This window comes from Rhinopithecus roxellana, chromosome 4 (genome assembly GCF_007565055.1).
Source record: "Rhinopithecus roxellana isolate Shanxi Qingling chromosome 4, ASM756505v1, whole genome shotgun sequence".
NCBI lineage: Eukaryota > Metazoa > Chordata > Mammalia > Primates > Cercopithecidae > Rhinopithecus > Rhinopithecus roxellana.
In genome coordinates this window covers 150,171,779-150,197,107 of record NC_044552.1, presented here as the reverse complement: position 1 = coordinate 150,197,107, position 25,329 = coordinate 150,171,779, and the positions used below count along the sequence as shown (strand labels likewise).

General features: G+C 47.5%; 2 protein-coding genes across 3 annotated transcripts in view; one reads left to right on the top strand and one right to left on the bottom strand.

Moving 5' to 3' along the window:
• Positions 1-25,329, top strand: part of KIF25 (kinesin family member 25) — a 64,144-nt gene that overhangs the window by 4,362 nt on the left and 34,453 nt on the right. The window contains exons 2-7 of the mRNA XM_030929558.1: positions 7,407-7,472; positions 11,623-11,745; positions 13,917-14,055; positions 16,805-16,908; positions 19,006-19,094; positions 22,337-22,373. Coding sequence (XP_030785418.1) covers positions 7,407-7,472; positions 11,623-11,745; positions 13,917-14,055; positions 16,805-16,908; positions 19,006-19,094; positions 22,337-22,373 — 558 coding nt within the window. The remainder of the gene's footprint in view (positions 1-7,406; positions 7,473-11,622; positions 11,746-13,916; positions 14,056-16,804; positions 16,909-19,005; positions 19,095-22,336; positions 22,374-25,329) is intronic.
• Positions 14,390-17,245, bottom strand: LOC104678502 (putative uncharacterized protein KIF25-AS1). Of its 2 annotated transcripts, XR_004056978.1 has the most exons (4): positions 17,075-17,245; positions 16,503-16,866; positions 15,782-16,370; positions 14,390-14,666 (listed from the first exon to the last, which is right to left on the bottom strand). XR_004056978.1 is itself a non-coding variant. In XM_010383821.2 (2 exons), the coding sequence occupies exons 1-2, from the start codon at positions 16,551-16,553 to the stop codon at positions 16,123-16,125; spliced, it is 330 nt and encodes a 109-aa protein (XP_010382123.2). In that variant the 5' UTR covers positions 16,554-16,773; the 3' UTR covers positions 16,053-16,122. The 2 variants fall into 2 exon arrangements, 1 of the variants encoding a protein (XP_010382123.2); XM_010383821.2 differs by lacking the exons at positions 14,390-14,666; positions 17,075-17,245 and having other exon boundaries at positions 16,053-16,370; positions 16,472-16,773.

The following is a 25,329-nucleotide window of genomic DNA, read 5'->3' as shown; positions in this document are numbered from 1 at the left end:
AAAAATAGATTAAAAAATGAATAGAACCTCAGAGAAAGATGTGAAACCTTTAAGCACCCCAGTATGTGCATAATGAAAGCAAAAGAAGAAGAGAAGAGAGATAAAGGAGCAGAAAAATATTCAAAGAAATAATTGCTGTAAACTTCCCAGATTTGCTTAAAAATGTGAATCTCTCAAGTTCAATGAATCCCAAAAGTAGGATAAATACAAAGAGATCCACATTCGCACACATCATAGTACAAATGTTTGAAGCCAAGATGCAAATCTTGAAAGCAGATTTGTTGTCCTGTACGTGAGAACCCAAAAGGACTAATGGCTGACTTCTCTCAGCAATGATGGAAGTCAGAGGGCAGTTGCTACAGTTTGGCTGTTTTCCCACCCAAACCTCATCTTGGATTCCTATGTGTTGTGGGAGGGACCCGGTGGGAGGTAATTGAATCATGGGAGCAGATATCTTCCCCATGGTGTTCTCGTGGTGGTGAATGAGTTTTACGAGATCTGATGGTTTTAAAAGGAGGAGTTTCCCTGCACAAGCTCCTTCTCTGTGTCTCTCTGTCACCATGTGAGGTGTGACTTTCTGCTTCTGCCATGGTTGGGAGGCCTCCCCAGCCACGTGGAAATGTTAAGTCCAGTAAACCTCTTTCTCTGGTAATTTGCCCAGTCTTAGGTTTGTCTATATTAGCAACATGAAAACAGACTCATAAGGCAGTGGAGTGACATGTTCAAAGTGCTGAAAGGAAAGAAAACCTGTCAATCAAGAGTCTTATATCTGGCAAAACTGTCTTTCAAACATTAAAGCAAAATACAAGCACTATTAGAAAAACAAATCTGAGAGAATGTATTGTGAGAAGGAAGTCCCTCAGGCTGAAGGCAGGTAAAACCACAAGGAAGCTCAGATCCACAGAGTGTCAGTAATCACGTAATTATAAAAGATAGTAGACATGTATATTTCTTCGTTTTCCTTCTCTTAACTGATTTAAAGAGCAGTTGTATAAGACAGAATGTGTATAATTGTACTGTTGGCTGGCCCTGTAACATGTAGAAATGTAATGTATTTGACAAAAATAACACAAAGGATGTGATGAAAGCAAAGTTTTATTGGAGTCAGGTAATGACACCAGTGACTTGAATCCACAGGACCAAATGAAGAGAAGCAAACATGGTGAATAAAAAGAGAAATAGAACTTGCATAGAAATATATATGTATTCTCCTTCCTTTCCTCACCTTCTTTAATGAACATGAAATTATGTAAAGTCATAATTATAACAATGTGTTGTATTTGCAACATATATACATATAATGTGCATAACTATAATAATATGAAAGAGAGGAGGGAAGAATACACCTAACAACAGGGCTTCTGAACGAGTGAGACAAAAACCGATAGAATGGAAGAGAAATGGGCAATTCAAAAACAGTGATTGCAGACTTCAATACTCTACCTTCAATTATGGATAGACCAACTAGATAGAAAACGAGTAAGCAGAAGACTCAAAGAACACGATAAACCGAACAGACCTAACAGACATCTGTGGAACACGCTACCTAACAGCAGAACTGAGAATTCTTCTCAAGTGCGCACTGAACACACTCCAGGATAAACATGCTAGGTCATAGAACAAGCCTGAATCATATATGATTTATATCCTTTAAATAGAACAAGCCTGAATCATATACGATTTCTATCCTTTAAATAGAACAAGCCTGAATCATATACGATTTCTATCCTTTAATGTATTCAGGCTTGTTCTGTGACCCAGCATGTTTATCCTGGAGCGTGTTCAGAATAGAGTTAAATTTGAAATTGATGGCAAAAATAAATTTGGGAAACTCACAAATATGTGGAAATTAAACAAGACACTGTTAAATAACCAATGTGTCAAAGAAGAAACCACAAGGAAATAAGGAAGTACTTTGAGATAAACGAAAATGAAGATATCACAGTACAGAAACTTATGGGATGAAGCTAAAGCAAGGCTTCGATGGAAATGTATAGATATAAAAGCCTATATTTTAAAAGGAGACAGATCTCACGTCAACAACCTGCTCTTCTACCTGAAGACACTGGACAAAGGAGAGCAAACTAGATTCAAACAAGTAGAAGGACGCAAACAAAAGAGATCAGAGCAGAAGCAAATGAAATACAGAATAGAAAAACTACAGAGAAAATCAACACAAATAATTGGCTCTTTGAAAATATCAATAAAATTGATGAACGTTTAGCTTGACTGACTAAACAGGGTCTCAAATTGCAAAAATCAAGGATTAAAAAAGGGGAGGCCAAGGTGAGAGATTAGGAACCAGCCTGGGTGACATGGTGAGACCCCATCTCTATATAAAAAAAATAATAAAAAAGGGAATATTATCTTACAGAAATATAAAGGATTATAAGAAAATACTATGAACATTGCCAACAAATTAGATGAAATGGTCAAATTTCTATAAAAACACAAACTACCAAAACCGATTAAAGAAGAAATAGAAAATCTGAATTGAACTATAATGAGTAGAGAGATCAAATTAGTAACCAAAAACCTCCACAAAGAAAAGTTCAGGTCCAGATGGTGTCATTGAATTCTACCCAACACTTAAAGAAGAATTAGCACCAGTCCTTCACAAACTTTCAAAATCTAGAAGAGGAGAGAACATGTCCCATTCCATGAAGCCATATTACCCTGAAGCCAGAGCCACAGAAAGATATCATGAGCAAAGAAAACTACAGAGCAGTATCTCTTCTAAATAGAGGTGCAGAAACCCTCAACAATAGATGAGTAAGCAGAATCCAGCCATATATAAAGAGAATTATACATCAGGACCAAGCGGGACTCACTCCAGGAATGCAAGGCAGGTTCAGCATTCAAAAATCAGTTAAGGTAATAGACCGTATCAATTAAAATAAAGGGCAGAACTGCTATGATTATCTTAATAGACCCAGAAGAAACATTTGACACAATTTAATACCTCTTCATAATAAAAACACTCAATCAAATAAAAATGGAAGGGAAATTCCCCAACTTGATAAAAGGCATCTGTGAGAGAACTACAGCTAATGTTGCTGAAAGACCGAACGCCTCTCGCCAGAGACTAGGAGCAAGATAGACACATCCACTTTCAACATGTTTGGTCCACATTGTCCTGGAAGCATGAGTCAAGCAGTTGGGCAGGGAAATCAAAAGGAAATGGCATCTACATCAGAAAGGAAGAGGGAAGATGATCTCCAATTTGCAGAAGACATGATCTCGTAGACAGAAAATTCTAGGAAATCCACTGAAAAGGGGCCAGGCACAGTGGCTCATGCCTGTAATCCTAGCATTTTAAGAGGCAAAGGTGGGTGGATCGCTTGAGGTCAGGAGTTCCAGACCAGCCTGGCCAACATGGTGAAACCCCATGTTTCAAAATACAAAAATTAGCTGGGCATGATGGCAGGTGCCTGTAACCCCAGCTACTCAGGAGGCTGAGGCAGGAGAATCACCTGAACCCAGGAGGCGGAGGTTGCAGTGAACCAAGATCACGCCATTACACTCCAGCATGGGTGACAGAGCGAGACTCTGTCTCAAAAAAAAAAAAAAAAAAAAAGAAATCCACTAAAAGAAAACTCGTTCGCAGTAAATAAATTCAGCAAGGTTGAAGAATATAAGGTCAATATACAAAAAGCAAATGTATATTGTAGGAATGAACAACTGAAAATGAAATTAAGAAAACAATTCCATCCAGACATGGTGGCTCATGCCTATAATCCTAGCATTCTGGGAGGCTGAGGCAGGAGGATTGCTTGAGGCCAAGAGTTCAAGACCAATCTGGCCAGCATATCAAGACCCTGTCTCTATTTAAAAAAAAAATAAAATAAAGGCTGGGCACAGTGACTCACGCCTGTAATCCCAGCACTTTGGGAGGCCAAGGCTGGTGCATCACCTGAGGTCAGGATTTCGAGATCAACCTGGCCAACATGGCAAAACACCATTTCTACTAAAAATACAAAAAATTAGCTGGGCATGGTGGCAGATGCCTGTAGTCCCAGCTACTTGAGAGGCTGAGGCAGGAGAATCGCTTGAACCTGGGAGGCGGAGCTTGCAGTGAGCCAAGATCATGCCATTGCACTCCAGCCTGGGCAACAGAGTGAGACCGTCAAAAAAAAAGAAAAAGAGAGAAAGGAAAGAAGGAAGGAGGGAGGGAGGGACGGAAAGGAAGGGAGGGAGGGAGGGAAGGAGGGACAATTTCACTTACAATAGCATCAAAAATATCAAAACATTTCAGAATGCCTTTAACCAAAGAAGTACAAGGTATAAGACTTAACAAGACTTTTACACTGAAAATGATGTTCACCATTATTAGCCACCAGGGAAAGACAAATAAAACCACAGCATGACACCACTGCTTGCCCACAAAGAGGACTATAATAAAAGAGATAATAACAGGTGTTGGAGAGGAGGTGGAGAAACCAGGATCCTCATGCAGTTGTGGGAATGTAAAAATAATGCTGCTCTTTCCGGATGGAACGTCTTGACTGTGAATTGTCCGAGTTCTTGGTGTGTTGAACAAAGAATTGAACAAAATGCACAAACAAAGCAACAAAAGAAAGAAGCAGCAAAAGAAAAAAAGCAACAAAAGCACAAATGTATTGAAAGTGCAGATTGATTGAAGTGAAAGTGCACTCCACAGAGTAGGAGTGGGCTCAAGCAAGTGGCTCAAGAACCCCAGTAGCAATGTTCTATAGGGCTTTTCTGAGGCGAAAAGAATTTGGTAACACCTCTGGGTGCCCTTTAGAGGCCTGTGACCAATCAGAGGCTGAAACGGAGATGTGGCCCATGGTCAATCCGAGGCTGACATGCAAACTTATCTGTCTTGTTATCACCAGAGGGAGACTGTGGCCTGTGTGCGGCCCAGTCCTGCCTGGAACTAGCTGCACCTGATGTTCTTTTGCTTCTACCTTCACCCTTGGTTACTCTAATTCCCTATTCTCCTGCCTCACAGCTGCTTTGGAAGACAGTCTGGCAGTTCCTCAAAATGCTAGGTATATGCACCCAAGAGAAGTAAAAACATTTCCCCACAAAGCTTATACGGGAATGTCCTGACAGCACTATTCTTAATAACCAAAAGGAAGAGAAAACCTCAACGTCCATCAGCTAATGAATGAATAACAAAATATTACACATCCATATGATGGAATATACTATTTGGTAATAAAAAGGAATGAAATTCTGATATTGCTACACATGGCTGAGCCCTGAAAACCTTATGCTGAGTGGAAGCCAGATACAAAGGACCACATGTTGTGTGATTCCATTTACATGAAATGTCCAGAATCGGCAAATACAGAGACAGAAAATAGATCAGTGGTTTCCTGGCACTGGGGGTAGGAAGTAGTTAGGAGTAATGTCTAAGGGTTTCTTTTGAGGAAGATGAAAATATTCTGAAACTAATTCTGGTGAGTGTTGTACTCAACGTACACTAAGGTTCACTGAATTGTGCACGTGAGTATATCGTCTGGTGTGTGATTTGTACCTAGGTCAGGCTACGGAAACGTTTTAATTAATGTCAGAAAGAAGAAGCTGGCAGAGAGTGGTGGTGTCTGCTCCTGCAGTTGTCCATTGAAGGGAGGGTGCCCTCTTGGAATTAAGTGGACTCGAGAGGAAATACTCCAGAGCTTTCTTTTTAAGAAGTTAAATGGACTGCATATAGCAATGGATAGCATAGATCAGGGGTCCCCAGCCTCCATGCCATGGACCGATACTGGTCCGTGTCCTGTTAGGAACCGGGTGCGCAGCAGGAGGTGAGCAGGGGTCCATGAGCATTCCTGCCTGAGCTCCACCTCCTGCCAAATGAGCAGCGACATGAGAGTGCCAGAGGAGCGCGGACCCTCTTGTAAACTGCACGTGTGTGCTCCTTGTGAGAATCTAATGCCTGATGACCTGAGGTGGAACAGTTTCATCCCAAAACCATCCTACCCCCAGCCTGTAGACAAACTGTCTTCCATGAAACCAGTCCCCAGTGGCAAAAAGTTTGGGGACTGCTGGTGTAGATGACTCCCAAGGCCTCAGGTCATATCACCAGTCCCAAAGAGTTTGGAGTTACAAGCAAGATTGTCCTAAAATCATCACAGCTGGTTGTGGGCGTGTCAGCAGGTGTGGGGGAGGAGGAGTCCCCAGCAGAGGACTGAACCCCCTGTAGGAGGGCCTGCACCTGAACCTGCTGCCTAAGAAACTGGTGGTTGTCTTTGCAGGAAATTCTCCAGTTGCTGGCTCTCTCTGTGTTCACTATTGACAGGTGATATGTGACAGCCCTACGTCAGACCCTCCAGTGCCCTCCCATCTATGTGGAATCAAACCCAGTCTTCCACCTGGCTTGCACACACCCTGGCCATGCCCCGGCCTCCTTCCCACCTCAGCCTCCCTCACCCACTCACTGGCCTCGCAGGCCTCTGCCCCGTCCTCAACACGCCACGCTCGTTCCCACCTCAAGGCCTTCACACTGGCTGCTTCTCTGCCCCAGTGTTTCTGTGACAGTCCTCAGCCCTCCCAGCCAGCCTCTCTGAGCCCCCTTCTGACAAGGGGTGGGAGGGTCCAAGCCCCCAGGTTTGGCTGCCACTGCTGGTCAGGGCCACACTGGAGGCTGGAGAGGTGGTGGATGTGAGCGTCAGGGCCACACTGGAGGCTGGAGAGGTGGTGGATGTGGGTGTGGTCAGGGACCACACTGGAGGCTGGAGAGGTGGTAGATGTGGGCGTGGTCAGGGGCCACACTGGAGGCTGGAGAGGTGGTGGATGTGGGCGTGGTCAGGGGCCACACTGGAGGCTGGAGAGGTGGTGGATGTGAGCGTGGACGGTGGGAGGGAAGCAGAGCCTGTCAGGGTGGAGATGGTCTTTCCTCCCTGTCCTGTGACGGCGGCGTCATCCGAGCCCAGCATCGGTCAGTTCCCATACAGTTAGGCATCACTTAATGGCGGGGTTGTGTTCTGAGAAATGTGTCCTTGGACAGCTTTGTCATTGTGGGACATCGTGGGGTGCTTTTTCACGAACTGGGAAGGTGCCGCCTGCTGCTATCGGGTGTGGCCATTGCAGCCAGGCCACAGATATGTGCAGTGCAGGACTCTGCCGAACACCACGGGTGGCTGTAACACAACAGTGAGGATGTGTGTATCGCAACACGGAAAAGCTACAGTAAAAATAAGGCACTACCCTCTCAAGGGGCCACTGTGAGGTACGAGGCCTGTCATTGACCAAAGCACGGCTGTGCAGCCCAGGACGGCAGCCAGGACAACAGTTGCTCACCAAGGGCCCGTGTGTTCGCGTCCGGTGTACGCTGTGTTCTGAGGGTGAACATGGTGGCTGATTAATAGAAGTCTCATGATTTCAGTACAACAAGGTAAGTGCTGTGTTGGTCACTGTCCTTTTTGGATCCTTGGTTGTAGGCCAAAGAAGACAAGATAGCAGAACTGGAAACGGAAAACGCTGTCCTTCTTCTGAAATTGGCAGAGGTAATATTTTTAAATGTCCCTCAGGCTGAGTGGAATTGTATCCAGTGGGGAGTGATTTCGTGTTGAAGTCAGCTTTTAGACCTTGTAGAAGAAATCCATTGCGGGTGACTCCCTGGGACCTTTTCTTTTTGCCATCAAGTGAGCTGACAGGGACTCCTTGGTGGCTGTGTGAAGTGTCTTCTTACACTGGATCAAGGTTGAGCTCCAAATTCCTGTGTGTCTCTGTGCTCACAGGTATTTAATGAGTAACAGTTCATCAGGAACTCACGCTTTTTCAAAACAGCTCTCTTGAGGTTTAGTGTACCAAGTGGGTGTACCGTAAATTTACCCATGTTAAGTGTACAATTCAACATTTAGGAAATGTGTAGTTGTGTAACTGACTTAGTCATTTGTGCTGCTGTAAAAAATATCTGAGACTGAGACATTTATGAAGAACAGGAATTGATCACTCAGTTCCAGAGGCCGGAAAATCCAAGGCCAAATGCCACGGGGCCATTGGCGAGGGTCCTTCTTCCTCAATGATGGTGCCATCTCTGGCACTGTCCTCGCCTGGCAGGACAGTGGGGAGCACAGAAGGCTGCGCCGGTTCCCGTCTGTCCGTCCACGAGGCACGGATCCGTCCCCAAAGGCCGCGCCGGTTCCCTTCTGTCCGTCCACGAGGCACGGGTCCATTCCCAAAGGCTGCGCAGGTTCCCTTCTGTCCGTCCACGAGGCACGGGTCCATCCCCAAAGGCTGCGCAGGTTCCCTTCTGTCCGTCCACAAGGCACAGGTCCGTCCCCAAAGGCACTGCTTCTCAACACCACCACATCGGGGGTTAAGTTTCCACATGAATTTTGGATGTGGCGCATTCAAACCGCAGCAGCCACCATCACCACAAGCCAGGTGCCTGGGGTCTCCATCGCCCCAAAGGCCCCCGCTGGCATGCTTCTGCCCTTCCCACACCCGGTTGTTCCAGGAAGCCGCTCTTCTGGTAACTCCAGTGATCTGTCGTCCCGGGATCAGCCCCAGAACACCTGAATGATGCCACCCATATCATCCATCTGCCTCACCAAAGAAAACGTGTCTGGAAGATGACTCTGCTCAGTTTTTCTTGCAGGTTTGTTCTCAGAATTGAAAAGGAAGGGAGCACATGGGGAGAATGCCCTTGGCACACACGGACTCAGGTTTTCTACCGTTTGCTGTTGCTACTTGGGTAGGCTGAGAAGCGGCCACAGAAAGCAGGCTGAGTCCCTGGAAGCTTCTCATCAGGATGTGAACCAACTGGAAAAAGGACGTTTGCAGATGTGACCAAATTAAGACTCTTGGGATGGGAGAGTGTCCCGGATTATCCTGGTGGGCTCTAAATGCTACCGTGAGTGAGTGTCCGTAGAGGAGGGAGGCAGAGGAGTTTCCACACAGAGAGGTCACGTGGGGATGGAGGAGGGGAGCTTTCCAGATGTGACCATGTGTACTGGGCAACACAACCACAGGCCAAGGATTGTAAGCAGAGCCAGAGCTGGGAGGAGGCAGGAGGGGCCCTCCCCAGAAGCCTTCAGAGGGAGGCCCGACCACACCTTGGGTCTGGACTTCTGGCCTCCAGAACCACAAGATGAGAAGTTTCTGTTGGAAGCCCCCAGTTTCCCGTAATTTGTAACAGTGGAAATAGGAAACCATTGTGTTATCATCTTTAAATTATTACCCCTTTCGAATTCTTGGAATCTCAGCAGAATCAGGGCCAAGTGGGGCTTCTACTCTTCTTGACTATCCTTGAATAACCCCATTGAGTTTCGTTGGAAAAAAAAAATGCAGTTGTACAAAATTTGCAAATTAATTAAGGGATATTCATACTACTTCTTAAATGAAGTGAATATTTTCTGCATTCGTTTTTAAACTCGTTCTTTCCTGGGGTGTTGAGGCCCGGGTGTGCATGCATTATCATGCCCTTCCTGGGCACTGAAGACCAAGGCACACAGGCGGCAACACCAAGGTCCAGAGAGGTGAGAAACGTTCCCACGTTCACAATGACAAAAAGCCATGGGACTGAGCATCAAATCTCGTCACCCAGTTCCAGGCCACATTGTTCTCTGAAAGTGCACAGTGTAATTCTACAGTAATGAAAACAGTTGGAAATAGTAACCTTGTCCAACCTAAGAGCCTAACAGCATTTCGTGGCTTTATTGGAAGGGTCAAGACTCTTGGTCAGCAAGATCTCAAGGAACCCCAGGCGTGGTTGCTCCACAGTCACACTCCAGTCTCCATCTTTGGCCAGGGAAAGGGGTCCTTCCATGGAGGAGGGACCCCAGACCCCTGCTGGTGAGTGCCTGAGTGTGCCTGAGACGGCAGAGGTAAACCCCTCGGCATCACATTCCAGCAAAGCCTTCTCCAGCGGAACATGGACGGCCCTGCTCAGGTTCCCTCAGCATGAGTGGCCCTCCAGGACGTCACAGCCTCTGCAGTGCCAGCAGCCTGTCAAGGAGTGGCTGTCCGTGTGGCCGCGGACCCCTGAAGTGCAGGCCCAGCCTTCCCATTGGGGTCTGGTTCAGAGCCTGGTGCTGTTCACCACCGCTGTTGGGGTGGGGGCACTGCCCAAGCCCGGCGACTTTTCTAGTGTCATTTAGATGAGCTTTTTAAAGGATCTTTTTTAACATGTAAGATCATTAGACACACAGTGTGAAATGAAGCCGTGGAGCCCTGACGTCTGCACTGTGAGCCCCTCCTGGTGGTTCCAGTCACTGGAAGGCCGATCTCCACATGATGGCCCTGCCTGCTGCCTCCCCCAGGCCAGCATGCCCCACTGCCACCAGACCGTGGCCTTGGTGTGTGACGTGCTTGGCGTCACAGGCCCTGCAATGAAATGGCTTTTCCACTGGGACTCCCAGGCGGGGACGCCGGTGGAGCATTGTCCACCCCATGCACCTTGCAGATCTGGCGGCTGCACCGGCCTCCTGGTCTTCGTGGCCCTCCCAGCCTCTCACCCTCCCCGAGGCGGAGCTCCCTGCCTGCGACTCATGCTCCTGCTTCCCATGTCGCCCTCACCTAAGATAAGTCCCGTGTCCCTTGCCCAACAGCTGGTGACTTTATTTCCATCCAACTCCATTCCTCAGCACCTCCCAGGGCAGTCCGGCCTCCCTGTGCCCACGGAGGCTCGCTCCCCCGTCTTTCTGTTGCCCACGGCCAAATCCCGCAAAGCTCAGGGCAGCCCCACGTTGAGCGCAGGCCATCCTGGCGCCATGGATTTTCCCGTAATTGCCGTTCCACGCCCGGTGAGTCCCAGAGACTTTGGAACCGCGCACTCTCGGAATTGCCGTTCCACACCTGGTGAGTCCCGGAGGCTCTGGAACACGGTTTCTAACGCGCAGGCTGATTTCTAACGCTCACACGCATGGTATGGCTTTCTCCCCAGAGAGGATCTGAGCCTTTGGGGGCCGGGGACTAAATTTTGCTGCAGCTTCTTCTTTAGTCGGATGAGGGTGGGAGAGCCTTCCCAGCCATCCTCAAGCCCCACGGATCCGGCCCGGTGCTCTTGGCGGCCTCTTCACCCCCGGGCTCTCGGGAGCCGCCCTGCTCTGCAGTTCTCTGTTAACACCTTTCCACTTCGGAGGAGCTTGGCACGGAGAATACAGCGATTTTCTGACCTAATCGCACCCCGCTCTGCGGCCGCCTTCGCTCCAGTTACTTTCGGTGACTTTGCAGCCTCCTGCCCCGCTGGGCCCGGCTCGCCCCGGTCCCTCTGCTCCTGAGGCACTGAGCTTGGCCGTCTCTGAGCCAGGACTCGGGCGCGGGCTCAGCTCCCCGGAGGCACCGCAGGCAGCGCGGGACCCCGAGCTCACACGCGGGCATCGCTGGCCTCACACGCAGCCCCTCTTCAGGACGTTCTGCCTCCCCGCACCTGGCCGAGACCCTCAGGCCCAGCCCTGGGGATGCCTCCCCGACGGCCTCTGTGGCTCCGTGCCCCGCGCGCCCCTGGCTCACCTGGAGTTGTCCCCGCCGTGTTCCCGGCTACAGTGAGTCCCGTGCGGGGGCGGTGTCTTCTCTCAGGCGGGCAGGTGCACCCGGGACAATCAGCAACCACTCTGTCCTCAGAGGAAAAAGGAGAGGTTCAGCTCTCCTCTGCTTCTGCTTCAAAGTTTGAAGACTTTAAATTGTCTTTGTTTATTTTCTTTGCAATAGTACAAGGGAAAGATTGAAAAGAGTCGCAGTGAGGCCACGCGGATTTCCACCCTGTACAACAAACAGCAGCGTCTGCAGAGAAACACACGGTCAGCCTTGAGCCAGTTGGATCGTGTCATTCAGGTAAAAACAGCTTCACCGGAAGCCAGAGTTTTAATTTATGCAGTGAATGTTTATGTTGATTTCTGGCGAAATGGTTTAAATTATGCTCGTCAAAAGACATGTCATCTAATGGAAGTAAAAGAAGCCCTCACTGAAAACAGGAAAGCCCCTCGTGTGTTAGATACAAGTTTCCATTACAGGCCCATTCTGGCCTTCTTTAAAAGGGTATACCATCGTTACTGTTTTCTTTCTTTCTTTTAATTAATTAATTAATTAATTAATTTAGAGATGGAGTCTCGCTCTGTCACCCAGGCTGGAGTGCAATGATGCGATCTTGGCTCACTGCAACCTCCACCTCCCAGGTTCAAGCGATTCTCCTGCCTCAGCCTCCTGAGTAGCTAGCACTACAGGTGCCCACCACCATGCCTGGCTAATTTTTATATTTTTGGTAGAGACAGGGTTTCACCGTGTTAGCCAGGATGGTCTCCATCTCCTGACCTTGTGATCCGCCTGCCTCTGCCTCCCAAAGTGCTGGGATTACAGGCGTGAGCCACTGCGCCAGGCCAAAATCGTTACTATTTTCATAATCAACTGCAGAGGGTATTCACTCAGGGGGTTCTGCTTTCTAATACATACTAAACAGAAGACTAAACCTAAAAACAAAACAAAACATAGGATTGGGATTCTGAGCAAATATCAGAAGGAAAAATACATTTTGGCCATGAAATGAATTATTTCAAATAGCTGTGGTAGTAGTTCAATTTTATGAGTCAAAATTCTCATTTTAATTAATCAAATTAAATCATTAAACTAAAATCTTACTTTAGTTAATCAAAGTTCTCAATTTAATTTTAATGTTAAATGGTAGAAAACATGTTTATACATGTTAGATTAAATAGATCTCGTACAGCATATCATCAGTGTGAACAGCTCCTGTTAAACTACTAATAATTTTTAGAAGTGAAAGTTAAAAAAATAGTTATTCCGTATAGTATATTTGGCAATTCTCCAGGGTGAAATAGTAGGAGGATATTTTTATACCTTTGGTTGAGAACATTGTTTTACCTTTTGTTTTAAACAATGTGACCAGCATAATGACTACAACAGTAAAACATCTGTAAACAGGATTAATCTGTTCTCTTTGTTAGTCAGAATTAGAGATATCCCACCCCCTCATAAGCTGCATAAGTGTATTTAGAATAAATGTATATGAAATTAATTTTCATTCTTTTCAAACTGAATAAAATTAATTGAATAAGTTGTATAACTTTTTCTGTACTCCAGATAATAAAAACACTTCAGTTTTGATATTAAAATGTTATTAAGTTATTACAATGTTTCCCAAACATATGAAAGTCATCTCCATTTTATAGAAAAGAGAGACTTGACTAAAGAAATGAAGAATATTTATTTAAGTTTAGTTATACTCACGTGATTTAAGAGTGTCTGATATTAAATATTAAGCAGTAGTGTCCTGGTTCTGTCAAATCTTCCCATGGAAGATCCTTCAGATAATTTCAGGGGGAGAAGAGGACTTTGCACACAGGACATCAGTAGCTTTGCTCCCAAAGTTCTCTAAAAGCATTCATATGTATTGTGCCTGGAACTTTATTATGTACATTTACATGTTAAGTTGTTTTCACCGGCCCACATGTTTTCCACCATGTGCTCGTGATAATTGAGCTTCCAGAAAGCAGGTCTGGATAGTAGATTAGGAGGGCAGCCCCCATTTCTCAGGCGGTGATGAGAGGCTCTGAGCCCGAGCCATCATCGTGAGGAAGTCAACAACAGACGGAAACACGGCTCGCGCCCAGCATCACCCCACCGTGCAGTGAGCAGCCCTTCCTACGGAAATTGGTGAAATACTTGACTTTCTGTTTCTTAAATACTTTAAGGGCATAAAAGCACATGTACTGCTTTGAAAATACAAATCCCAGATATATCGAGTCAGAACTTCTGTAAGTGAGCCGAGGCACAGGCGGCATGAAAACAGTCCCAGCGGGTGTCCACCCGCCTGTGCTGAACCACTTCTGCTTTAAACCCTTCCAGTTAACAACATGTCCGGGCCCCATTACATTAATTGTGTGGGTATGTTATTATTCTATAGAAACATATATAACTAATTATTATGTAATCATACTGTGATCATTAATAATATAATTTGACGAATCGTGTATGTTCTTATTCTATAGAAACTTAACCAGGATATACAGGCGTTTCATTCTTCTTCGCGGGCACTCCTAAGAGATTATCAGGATGAGTATCAGGACCATGTTTCTGAAATAGTGACCGCGGTGCAAAGAACACAGCAGAGCGCCGAGACCCTGCTAGGTAGGACGGGCGTCAGTCCACACTCAAGAGAAATGTTTGCAGTTTTAAGACAATAACCGGCTAGAATTTCAGTTTCCATTTCTTTTTCCTTTTAGCTGACACCTAATTCCACAGACGAGGGTAGGCACCGTGTGATTCGGCCACGTCGGTGCGTGCACTGCTCCCTCCCAGCTCCCACTGCAACCCCACTTGCCAGGGGAGCTCCTTGTTCTCTTGGTCACCACAGGGCACTTCCCTGGCCTTGACGGTCACTACTGAACTGGCACCTGTGTCCACACTGGGCATTTTGTGTCAGAGTTTCCTAAAATATGACGTGAGGTTTTTGTTTGTTTGTTTATCAGTTCAGTTCTTTCTTCATTTCTAAGAATGCCACAGCATTTGGCTACTCTTTTGTTATAATGGGTCTATTATCTTCAGCTACTGTGCTTGAAGCCTGTGGAAGAGGTTACTTTGGTTCTGCAGTTTTAAACTCATCGTCCAAATTGCACTATCCGGCCAGGCCCAATGGCTCACGCCTATGATCCCAGCACTTTGGAAGGCCGAGGCGGGCAGGTCACATGAGGCCAGGAGTTTGAGAGCAGCCTGGGCAACATGGTGAAAACCTGTCTGTACTAAAAATACAAAACTTAGCTGGGTGTGGTGGTACATGCCTTTGATCTCAGCTACTTGGGAGGCTGAGGCAGGAGAATCGCTTGAACCCAGGAGGCGGAAGTTGCAGTGAGCCGAGATTGCGCCACTGCACTCCAGCCTGGGTGACAGAGCGAGACTCCGTCTCAAAAAACAAAAGAACCAAAGAGCACCGTCCCCATGTTCGTCTCACGCTCACAGCTTCTGTCCAGTGTTCAGTGTGTCCACAGGCCAAATAGATGATTGTCAAGTTAGGAACTTGGTCAAGTGTTGTTCTGCTGTTATTGCAAAATAGGTGTATGGAAACTTTGGAACCTGTACTGTTTTTCTGCGAGGCTACGTGATGCTTTCTTGAAATCACTGCAGTAGCCTAGTTTTCTTCAGTGCACTCTGCTCATAACTCCCCGGAGGCTGTGTTTGTAGAAGTGATGTGTGCATGCCTGTGTTCTTTTTTGTGGTGGGGGTGGGGGGACAGAGTCTTTCTCTGTCGCCCAGGCTGGAGTGCAGTGGCACCATCTCAGCTCACTACAACTCTGCCTCCCAGGTTCAAACGATTCTCCCACCTCAGTCTCCCGAGTAACTGGGATCATAGGCGCCCGCCATCACACCCGGCTAATTTTGTATTTTTAGTAGAGATGGGGTTTTACCATGTTGGCCAGGCTGGTCTCAAACTCCTGACCTCAGATGATCTGCCGACCTCGGCCTCCCAAAGTGCTGGGATTACAGGCGCGAGCCACCACACCCAGCAATGCCTGTGTTCTTATAAGCCATGTGCTCCAGGGAAAGGGACAATCACTTTTGTGAAATGATTTTCACAGTAATGTCTATGGCCATACCACCCTGAACGCGCCCGATCTCGTCTCATTTTCACAGTAATTTTGTGAAAAGCAGTGTAACTAAGCTTTGAAAAGATGAAACTCAAAGGGAGAAGCAGGGACCAGCCAAGGCTGTCCCACAGAGGGAATGCTGACACGTGAGGAGGCAGGGCCTGCTGAGACCCTGCCTGTGGGAGCCATGGTGCAGTCCCGCCACACAGAGGGGTCCCCAGGAGGCTTATTCCTGCCCAGGCATCAGGCTCAGGGTCTCGGGGCCTCCTTACCTGGCTTCCCGGGGGGTGCGACTTCTCCCCACGAGTTCCATGCTCCTCAAAGATGAGCCTCAGCCACCTCAGGTGCCCAGGCAACTCCTTTCGGCTGCGCTGACGAGAGGGATAGTGGGGACAGGCTGGTGGCTGGGGCCGGACACAGTCAAGGCTCAGAAGACCAAGTGACTGGGAGGGTCCCTCTCTCACTGTGCGGGACCCTTCCCACTTTCTTACACCCACATTCAGTCTGGACCTGGTAACGGGTGTTTCTTTCCGAAAGGGAGCATGCGAGGTTCTGCAAGTCCAGCTCGGTTTCAGGCCTCGTGAGAGCTGCATCTGTGCTGAGGGGCCTTGCCCTACAGGTTCTCGGGCCTGGGGGAGAAAGCCCCGGCCGGGCTACATCCTTTGGCTAAGTGACATCCGGAGGGGCCCCTGGCTATCATGACACATACAGTCACAAGGTGTCCCCTGCAGCACGACACCGCGCTCCATGTCACCCTCACACTGCCTCCACCATAATGGCCAGTCTGGGGATTGGGGTGTCCAAGCTTGACCAAGACCCCCACGTAGTGCCCACTCATCGCCACATCACCTTGGCGCCATCCTGGTGGGACAGAGGCAGGAGTGGAGGCCCAGACCACCGTTACAATCCACAGCAGCAGAGCCCGGCCCCAGCATCTGCTTCCCTGCCCCACTCCCCCGCACCAAGGGCTCCCAGTGCGTTAGGAGCAGAGACCTCCTTGGCTGCCGTGCGGACGATTGGGCAGCATTCACAGGCTGGTGGCATTCAGGCCAATGGCGGACGGGGTAACTGTGGGGAGAGGTCCCCCCGGGTAAGCTCTGTGAGTCCCTGGTCACGGTGGGGACAGAGCAGCCTGGGTCCAAAGCGGTCAGGAGTACACACCACAGCACGCGGCTGGCCCTGGCAGACTCCATTGTTTTTAAAAATGTCTCCCATACTTAGAGAAAGGAATTTGACCTGCTGGGTCCCGTGGATGTCCTCTCCGGTGTAATGCCTCTGTCCCTTCGTCCTTTCAGCGTGCCAGGCAAAGGTGGTGCACCTGGAGCAGGCCTTGCAGGACGTCAGTGCACGTCACCAGCTGGAGAGGCAGAGAAGGAAGGTCCTGCACAACAGCCTGGTGGTGAGCGTGGGCGTCGGGGAAAACTCGGGGCCGCCCCGGGGAGAGGCCCACGCAGAACACGCAGGAGCCCCTTGCAGGAGGGTGCTGGGCGGGAAGGAAAGCGGGGAGGGGGACAGTGGGGCGGCCTGGCCAGAGGGCAGAGGGGCAGAGCTGCGGGGGCTGTGACCTGCGTCCTCTTCACCCAGGAGGTGATGGCAGCTGGAGGAGGGGTGAGGGCGCCGCAGGCTGATTTAGGCTTTCGGGGTCACTCTGGCTGCTCGGTCGGGAGGCCACGATGGGGAGCAGGGGGGATGACTGTAGCGTCACGGGGGCCGGCAGCCTGGGCCACATTGGTGGCAATGCAGGGAGTGGGACCGGCTGCTGTGAGGCACGAGGAAAGAGCTGTCATGGGGAGTCGGGAGCGCGGGAATCTGCAGAGATGGGGACTGGCGCGGGAAAAGCAGGGATTCTGTTGTAACTGGAGGTGCCGGTGGAGGCTGCCCTGCCCCTTCGTCACCAGCACCTTCCGGCCACGTCTCTCCCTGCCCATTAACAAGACCCGGAGGCTCTCGTGCTTACTTGGTCGAAGGTATGAGACCTGAGATCCCGTGAAACTTAACGTAAAGTCTCAGAGTTTGATTTTACAACACGAGGATGCCAAGGTGGATGACTGAGTTGGTGACCCTCGCTTCTGTGAGGTTTGATTTTGATGGTTGCGCTTTAGCCAGTCTTTCCGAATTCCACCTGCCCGAGGCCCACGAAGCCGGTGTCCCTGCAAAGTTTCTCTCCCCTGGCCATGCTGAGAGGTTCTCCAGCTGTTAGATGTGTCAAAGAATAATTCTCATTTTAAGCATCTACTTATGTAGTTCAGTGCTCCAAACATTGATATAAGAGGGCATTATTGAGTGCTTCCTGTGTACCAAGTACTTTTGAAAGCAGTTTAGTGTATTTCTTACTTAATCTTCACAATAGCACCACCTCTCTGGGTTGCGATAAAGACAAAGGGAGATATCAGGGAAGCACCTAGCACTTTAGAAAGTCTCACTATGCTGCAGCTTTTTTTTAATCTGGAGTGTGAAAAGGACAAAATGAACCTTCCTAAGATGGAGGCAAGTCCCACAGGGAAGAATTGGTTGTGGAAGGTTCTGAGTGTTCCACCTCAAGCCTGGGTCTCCTGGTCTAGACGACGAGCGTGCAGTGTGTGGCCCATGGAGAACGTGCAAGCAGAGGCTGATCCCAGCTTCTGTGGGTTCATAGAGACCAGACGGAGGCTGTAAATCATTGGCCTATGACACTCACTCGGTTTTCAAACTGTAGAAGGAGCTGCTCAGCACAACAGGCTGAATAAACTCGCTGTGAATCCAAGACAAGATTTCAGAACGGATTCGGCAAGTGTCTGGACATATACAGTAAAGATGTGTTGCTCACTGGAAACCAGTGGAGTTTATGAGAATAAAAAGTTTCTAATTTCCTTCCAGTCATTAAATCAGGGAAATATGACAGATATTGAATTTCCAGAATCCCCCCTAAAATGCCTAAAAGGTTGAGCCCAGGATACCATTCAAAGGGATTTTCCTTGGTACTTATTACCAAGTGATACCCCTTTGCCAAGTGAACACATTTGTGAAGTATGAATCCAGAAGTTTAAAATAACTGTTCATAGCCTGGCATGGTAGCTCATGCCTATAATCCCAGAACTTTGGGAGGCCGAGGCAGACAGATCACCTGAGGTCAGGAGTTCGAGACCAGCTTGGCCAACATGGTGAAACTGCTTCTGTACTAAAAATTAGCTTGGCGTGGTGGCAGGTGCCTGTAATCCCAGCTACTCTCGAGGCTGAGGCAGGAGAATCACTTGAACCTGGGAGGTGGAGGTTGCAGTGAGCTGAGATTGCACCACTGCACTCCAGCCTGGGCGACAGAGCAAGACTCCATCTCAAAAAATAATTAAGTAAATGAAATAACTGTTCACTGCCCTGCAGGGGTCTTTCAAAGTGGAGATGGGGCTGCGGATCTCACGGCCACGTCTCAGGAGCTGGTGCTTAGTGCATGTTCAGTGGGGGACACTCCGCAGTGCAGTCTTGTGCCCAGGTTGACATGTAGACCTCTTTATCATTGTAGGAGCTGAAAGGAAATATCAGAGTTCACTGTCGGATTCGTCCTTTGTTGCCTTTTGATAGTGAATCCGATGATCCAGTCTTGCAGAGCAGGTAACCTGTGTTTGCACAGTGTGTGTATGTCTGTGTGTGTGCTCAGGGAGAAGACAGGGGTGGCACAATTTTAAATGCCATCTATTGTCCTGCCGCCAGTCCCAAAGCAGCACATTCTCGAGTTGTGGGTGGGGGCTTTTTTAAAGGATGGAGCTGTCTTGCTGACAGCAGACAGTTAGCAGCCCTCTGGAATACGGCCTGAAAACAGCCAAACCGCCTGAGCAGGCCTGCCATGCGTGGTAGCAGTTTGTACCTGAGAGGGCATCTGTCTTTTCATGGTTTGCCTCTGCGGGGTCTGAACAAACAGGGACAGGCTTTGAGTGGACCTTTCTCTTTATGTCACTACATCAAAAAGGGAGCGCCCTTCCTTCTTTATGAGCCCGAGACCACCCACGCTGCTGTGCAGGCAGGCAATGAGGATTGACTCAACTGACAATTTTGACTTAGAGAAAGTTTTGATGGTGTTCATGGATAAAGCAAAACTATCTGAAGTTCATTTACTCAAATGTTTACTTGAAAACCATACTCAATATGACTCTTACTTGCTCCCCATGAAAGAACCCCCCTGGCCTTCCCCCCTCCCATCCTGACCACACCTGCCCCTCCCACTCCCATCCTGACCACACCTGCCCCTCCCACCCCCACCCTGACCACACCTGCCCCTCCCACTCCCATCCTGACCACACCTGCCCCTCCCACCCCCACCCTGACCACACCTGCCCCTCCCACTCCCATCCTGACCACACCTGCCCCTCCCACTCCCATCCTGATCACACCTGCCCCTCCCCCCATCCTGACCACACCTGCCCCTCCCACTCCCATCCTGACCACACCTGCCCCTTCCCACTCCCATCCTTACCACACCTGCCCCTCCACCACTTCCATCGCTGGCCACACCTGGCCCTCCCCACTCCCATTGTTGACCATACCTGACCCTCCTGCCACTCCCATTGCTGGCCACACTTGCCCTCCCTCCATCTCTGACTCTCTTGCCCTCCCTCCATAAACCTGCCCCTCCCCACGCCCGTTGCTGACCACACCTGACCCTCCCCACGCCCATTGTTGACCACACCTGGCCCTCCCCACTGCCATTGCTGACCCTCCCACCACTCCAAGGGGTTCCACTTCCCTGCTTTCCTGACACCATATGGGGTTGGCTGTATCCACAGTGTGTGGGGGTCACTAGGGCCTGCTCCTGACTCTGTAGCTTTGCTCAGGCTCTTTTTCTTGTCTTGGGTTCCTCTGCTTAATCTGTCCAAATGAGCTTTCCTTGGAGGGCCTAGCTCGAGTCTCACTGTGTTTGCGTCCTGCAGTTCAGCACTTGACTTGAGAATGTTTCAGAAAGCACTTGGCCGGTCCTACAGTGGGAAACAAGAAATTCGGATCTTTTGACAATCATTGAAACTTTTTCTTCTCAAAGATTTTAGACTTGATTGTGCCGGCTCTAGTACCTTCTGCACTTTCTTGAGTGGTGGCCACTTGTCACTTGTCAAAGGACTGGAAATTGGGCCTGTCGGGTATGTCAGTGTGGCATGGGACAGGCCTAGTGGCCCTCATTCAAACTGTGTGGGACCAGAAGAAGTGTTTCCGATTTTGAATTTTTTCATATTTTCAAATGTTCATGTTTTGCATGTACTGGATCAGCAAGATAATGCAGTGAGCATTTTCTTTGAGCATCATCTCAGTGCTCAAAACGTTTTGGATTTTGGAGCATTTTGGAATTCAGATTTTTGGATGAGGGATGCTCAGCCTATAGTTAGCGGTCCCCAGCTGTGACCAGCTTTCCTGAACTTGCCTTTTACATGGCACTTCCAGACAGCTTTTGTTACACACCAGCCTCCCTGTGAGCCTCCCACCACAAGAGGGAAATACATGCAAATGAATGCAAATGAAATCCCATCAGAAAAGGGGCTCCTCAGCTGCAGTAGCCTCATCAGAGGCATGGCCTCAGGCAGTTGAGAAAACACCTGAGGCGTGGCCTTGGGCAGGTGAGAAAGACAAGCACGTTTCCGTAGTCACGGAGGCTTCTTTCTACTGAATGGCGCCGCTCTGGGCTGTTCATTTTCTCAGAGCTTCCTAAGAGGCTCCATAAACGTGTGTGTGGACTCTCACATTGTTTGTGTTCATTGGCTTTTGGTTTTGAAACGTGTTGCATTTTTTCGGATTCTTGATGGTTTGCAGATGCTTGATTTCCTGAAGGGGAGAACCTGACGAGCCTGTCTTCTAGATCAGTGGTCCCCAAACTTTCTGGCACCAGGGACCAGCTTCGTGGAAGACAAGGTTTCCACGGACTGGCAGGCCGGGATGGGGATGGTTTCAGGATGATTCAACTGCATTTCATTTATTGTGCACTTTATTTCAATTATTATTACACTGTAATACACAACAAATTAATAATACAACTCACCACAATGTCAAATCGGTGGGAGCCTGAGCTTCCCTGAGCTTGTTTTCCTGCAACAAGAGGGTCCCCTCTGGGGGTGAAGGAGACAGTGACAGATCATCAGGCATTGGAGTCTCATAAGGAGTGTGCAACCTAGATCCCTCACGCGCACAGTTCACAGTAGGGTTTGTGCTCCTAAGAGAATGGAATGCTGCTGCTGATCTGACAGGAGGCTGAGCTCAGGTGGTGATGCCAGTGATAGGGAGCGACAGTAAGTACACAGAAGCTTTGCTCACTCGCTCACCGCTCACCTCCTGCTGTGCAGCCTGGTTTCTAACAGGCCTCCATGGCCAGGGGTTTGGGTCCCTTGTTCTGTATCACCACTGCTCTAAAGTGCGCGTGAAGGAGATATTTAAGCGTGGATTACTGGAATACGGATGATTCTCCCATACAGTGCAGACAGGGAAGATGAAAACAAGAAGTAAAGAACAGGGGTATTGGAGTTAAAAAATCAAGAGAAGACAAAAGGGGGTGGGGAAGAGACAAAAATAATAAATAAAAAGTAAAGAGTTTAAAAAAAAACGGATAAGGTCAAAAAGGACAACGAGTGGAGTTTTAGAAAGGGATGGAAGGGTGGACCCGCATACACAGGAAGAGAGGGAAGAGCCAAGCCAGGGTCCTGGGAGATCAGGACAGAGACAGAGATAATGGCAGAGAAGCATAGGGGTGTTTAGAGTGACCAGGACAGACACAGAGATGATGGCTAAGAAACACAAGGGTGTGTTAGAGGCTGAATGTTAGGAATTCAGAAAGCAATTTCCTCATGACGTGTACTTTCAATGTTGTTTCATTCCTGCAGCTCCATCTCTAGAGAAGTGGCCCACGCTGTTGATGACGTGAGTATACAATTTTCCTCTCAAACTCTATTCAGAGAGCAGCTTCCTGCTTGGTGGGTCTCCACAGTCCCCACAGATCCCTACAATGGAGAGCAACTCAGAGACTGAATGAATAGAAAATAACTTATTTTAGGCTTTCTTAGTAAAGAAGAATTGTTTTTGTTCCTTGATTTCTATTGGCACATGAAATTAAGCATTTGACACACGTTCCTTGTGGGAAACCAGCTCCTGACCCATAGTTCAATGTGAGGAAGTTACTTCACTTCCATTTATTTTCCAGCCCAAATGATCAATGAGTGCAAATATGAGCAGGTTCTAAAATGTAGAGCACCAGGAAAAGAGACATAAATAGAAAATCAATGATATCCAGTGTGAACTTTGTGATTCTAAACTGGAATCAAGCGTAATTGTGTTTCTCCTGAAAAGCCTCCGTGCTTTTTAGTTTTAGCCATGAAAAGGCCGAGAAGTCAGAAGGAGCAGCCCAACACCCCAGCTGGGGTCTCTAAGGACCAAGCCCACTGCAGGAGAGATGCTCATTAGACACCTGGGGTCTGGGCCAGGAAAGGAAGTGGGTGGGAGGAGCCTGGGGCACTTGCCAGGCTGGACAGCAAGGGCGGCCTTAGAACGGGGACTGTGTGCCAGCACATGGAGCCCACGGCAGGCATTCCCTCAATGCGGGATAGAAACATTGATATAACCGTACTTTAAAATTGCTCTTTCTATGTCCCTGGAAAGAAAAACTTTTACAATTCTTTATTTTAAAGTATTATTGATGGTTTGATTGATTAATTCATTGATTGATTCAGCTTTATTTAGGTAAAATCAACAAAAATTGTATACATTCAACATCTACAAGATAATTTTATATACAGATGTATATGATTACCATCCATCTTTGGATGACACGTGGTAATCAATTTTACAATGAAGGCCGGGCGCAGTGGCTCACACCTGTGATTCTAAGCACAGTGGGAGGCCGAGGCAGATGGATTACCTGAGGCCAGGAGTTCGACACCAGCCTGGCCAACATGGTGAAACCCCGTCTCTACTAAAAATACAAAAAATTAGCTGGGCGTGGTGGTGGGCACCTGTAGTCCCAGCTACTTGGGAGGCTGAGGTAGGAGATCGCTTGAATCTGGGAGGCAGAGGCTACAGTGAGCTCAGATTGCATCATTGCACACCAGCCTGGGCAACAAGAATGAGACTTCATCTCAAAACAAAAACAAAACCAAAAACAAAACATACAGTGAGTAAAATGATTACTACAGTCAATGGTAATGACTCCCAGGATGGCTAAAGAGTAGAAAGGCAGATTTTATCAGTGATATCAGTTTGCAAACTGAGAAGAGACAGTCTCCAGCTCTCTCTGTTAAAAGGTGAACTGTAGGACACAGAGTTTGTGCACAGTCTGTATAAGCTGGTCGAAAATAGCTGGAGGTCTGCAGCTGCTTCTCAGGAAAGAATTGTGCAAGGCTGATCCTCTGCCTAATCAGGGTTGCAGTGGTCTGGGTTGTAAATCAGAGTTAGGGATTTTCCTGATGTCTCCTGTTGTTAGGGAGTTTAGCAAGAGTGTGGTTTTTCTTGTAGCCATTGGAATTTAGGACGCTGTCAGGCAGCCAAGCCCTGAACCCCTGACTCATAGGTACCTTTTATTTCCTTAATCTTAGGGTCCATCTTAGTTGATGAAGAAGCATCTATTGGTCTCTCAGATCACATCTCCCACTTGTGGTCAGTCATAGCTTGGATTTCTGTGGGCTCATAGGCCTCTTATCTTAAATGGCCTGAGAGGGAACTTCATGGATTTACTGTTCTTTCCTTTAACAGAACATTCTCTTTAGTTTACTGTATGAATTTGGCCTACCTTCTGAAGGAATACTGTATGGATTTGGCCTACCTTATGAAGGAATTTCTTCCTTGAAGCCAAAAAAGATTCCTGTGAAATCTTTTCCTGAAGCATTTCTTCTATGTTTTCTTCCAGTAGTTTAATCACTTTGGGCCTCACATTTAGGTCTTTGATCCATTTTGAGTTGACCTCTGTATAGTGTAAGAGGTGGGAGTCTAGTTTCATTCTTCTGTATATGGATTTCCAGTTTTCTTAGTACCATTTATTGAAGAGACCATCCTTTCCTCAATGAGTGTTGCTGACATCTTTGTTAAAAAATCTGTTGGCTATAGATATGTTGGTTAATTTCTGGGTTCTCTATTCTGTTCCACTGGTCTATGTGTTTGTTTTTATGCCAGTACCATGCTATTTTGGTTACTATAGCTTTGTAGTGTATTTTGAGAGCAGGTAGTGTTATTTCTCCAGCTTTGTTCTTTTTTTCTCAGCATTTCTTTGGCCATTTGGAATCTTTTGTGGTTCCATACAAATTTTACAATTTTTTCAATTTCTGTGAAAAATGTCATTGGTACTTTGATAAGGATTGCATTGAATCTCTAGATTGCTTTGGGTTATATTGTCATTTTAACAATTTTAGTTCTTCCAATTCTTGAGCATGAGATGTCTTTCCATTTGTTTGCATCCTCTTCAATTTCTTTCATTAGTGTTTTGTAATTACCTTTTAGAGGTTTTTCACCTCCTTGGTTAAATTTATTCCTAGGTATTTTAAATTTTTTGCAGCTATTGTATATAAATGGGAGTGCCTTTAAATTTATTTTTCATTTAGTTCATTTTTCATATGTAGAAACAATACTGATTCTTTCATATTAATTTTGTATTTTGCAACTTTACTGAATTTGTTGATCAGTTCTAAGAGATTTTTGGTAGAGTCTTAAGGATTTTCTGTATATCAGATCATGTTATCTTCAAGGAGGAACAATTTGACTTCCTTTTTTATGATTTGGATGCTCTTTATTTCTTTTTCTTGCCTAATTGCTAAGACTAGGACTTCCAATACTATGTTGATAAGAGTAGTGAGACTTGGCATCCTTGTCTTATTCCAGTCCTTAAAGAAAA

Bases quoted from the DNA above. Each gene is read 5' to 3' on its own strand.
- LOC104678502 (XM_010383821.2), bottom strand. From the start codon at position 16,553: ATGCCACCAGCCTGTGAATGCTGCCCAATCGTCCGCACGGCAGCCAAG. The intron at 16,371-16,471 runs GTGCGGGGGAGT...CTGTCCCACCAG, and splicing joins TAACGCACTGGGAGCCCTTG to GATGGCGCCAAGGTGATGTG.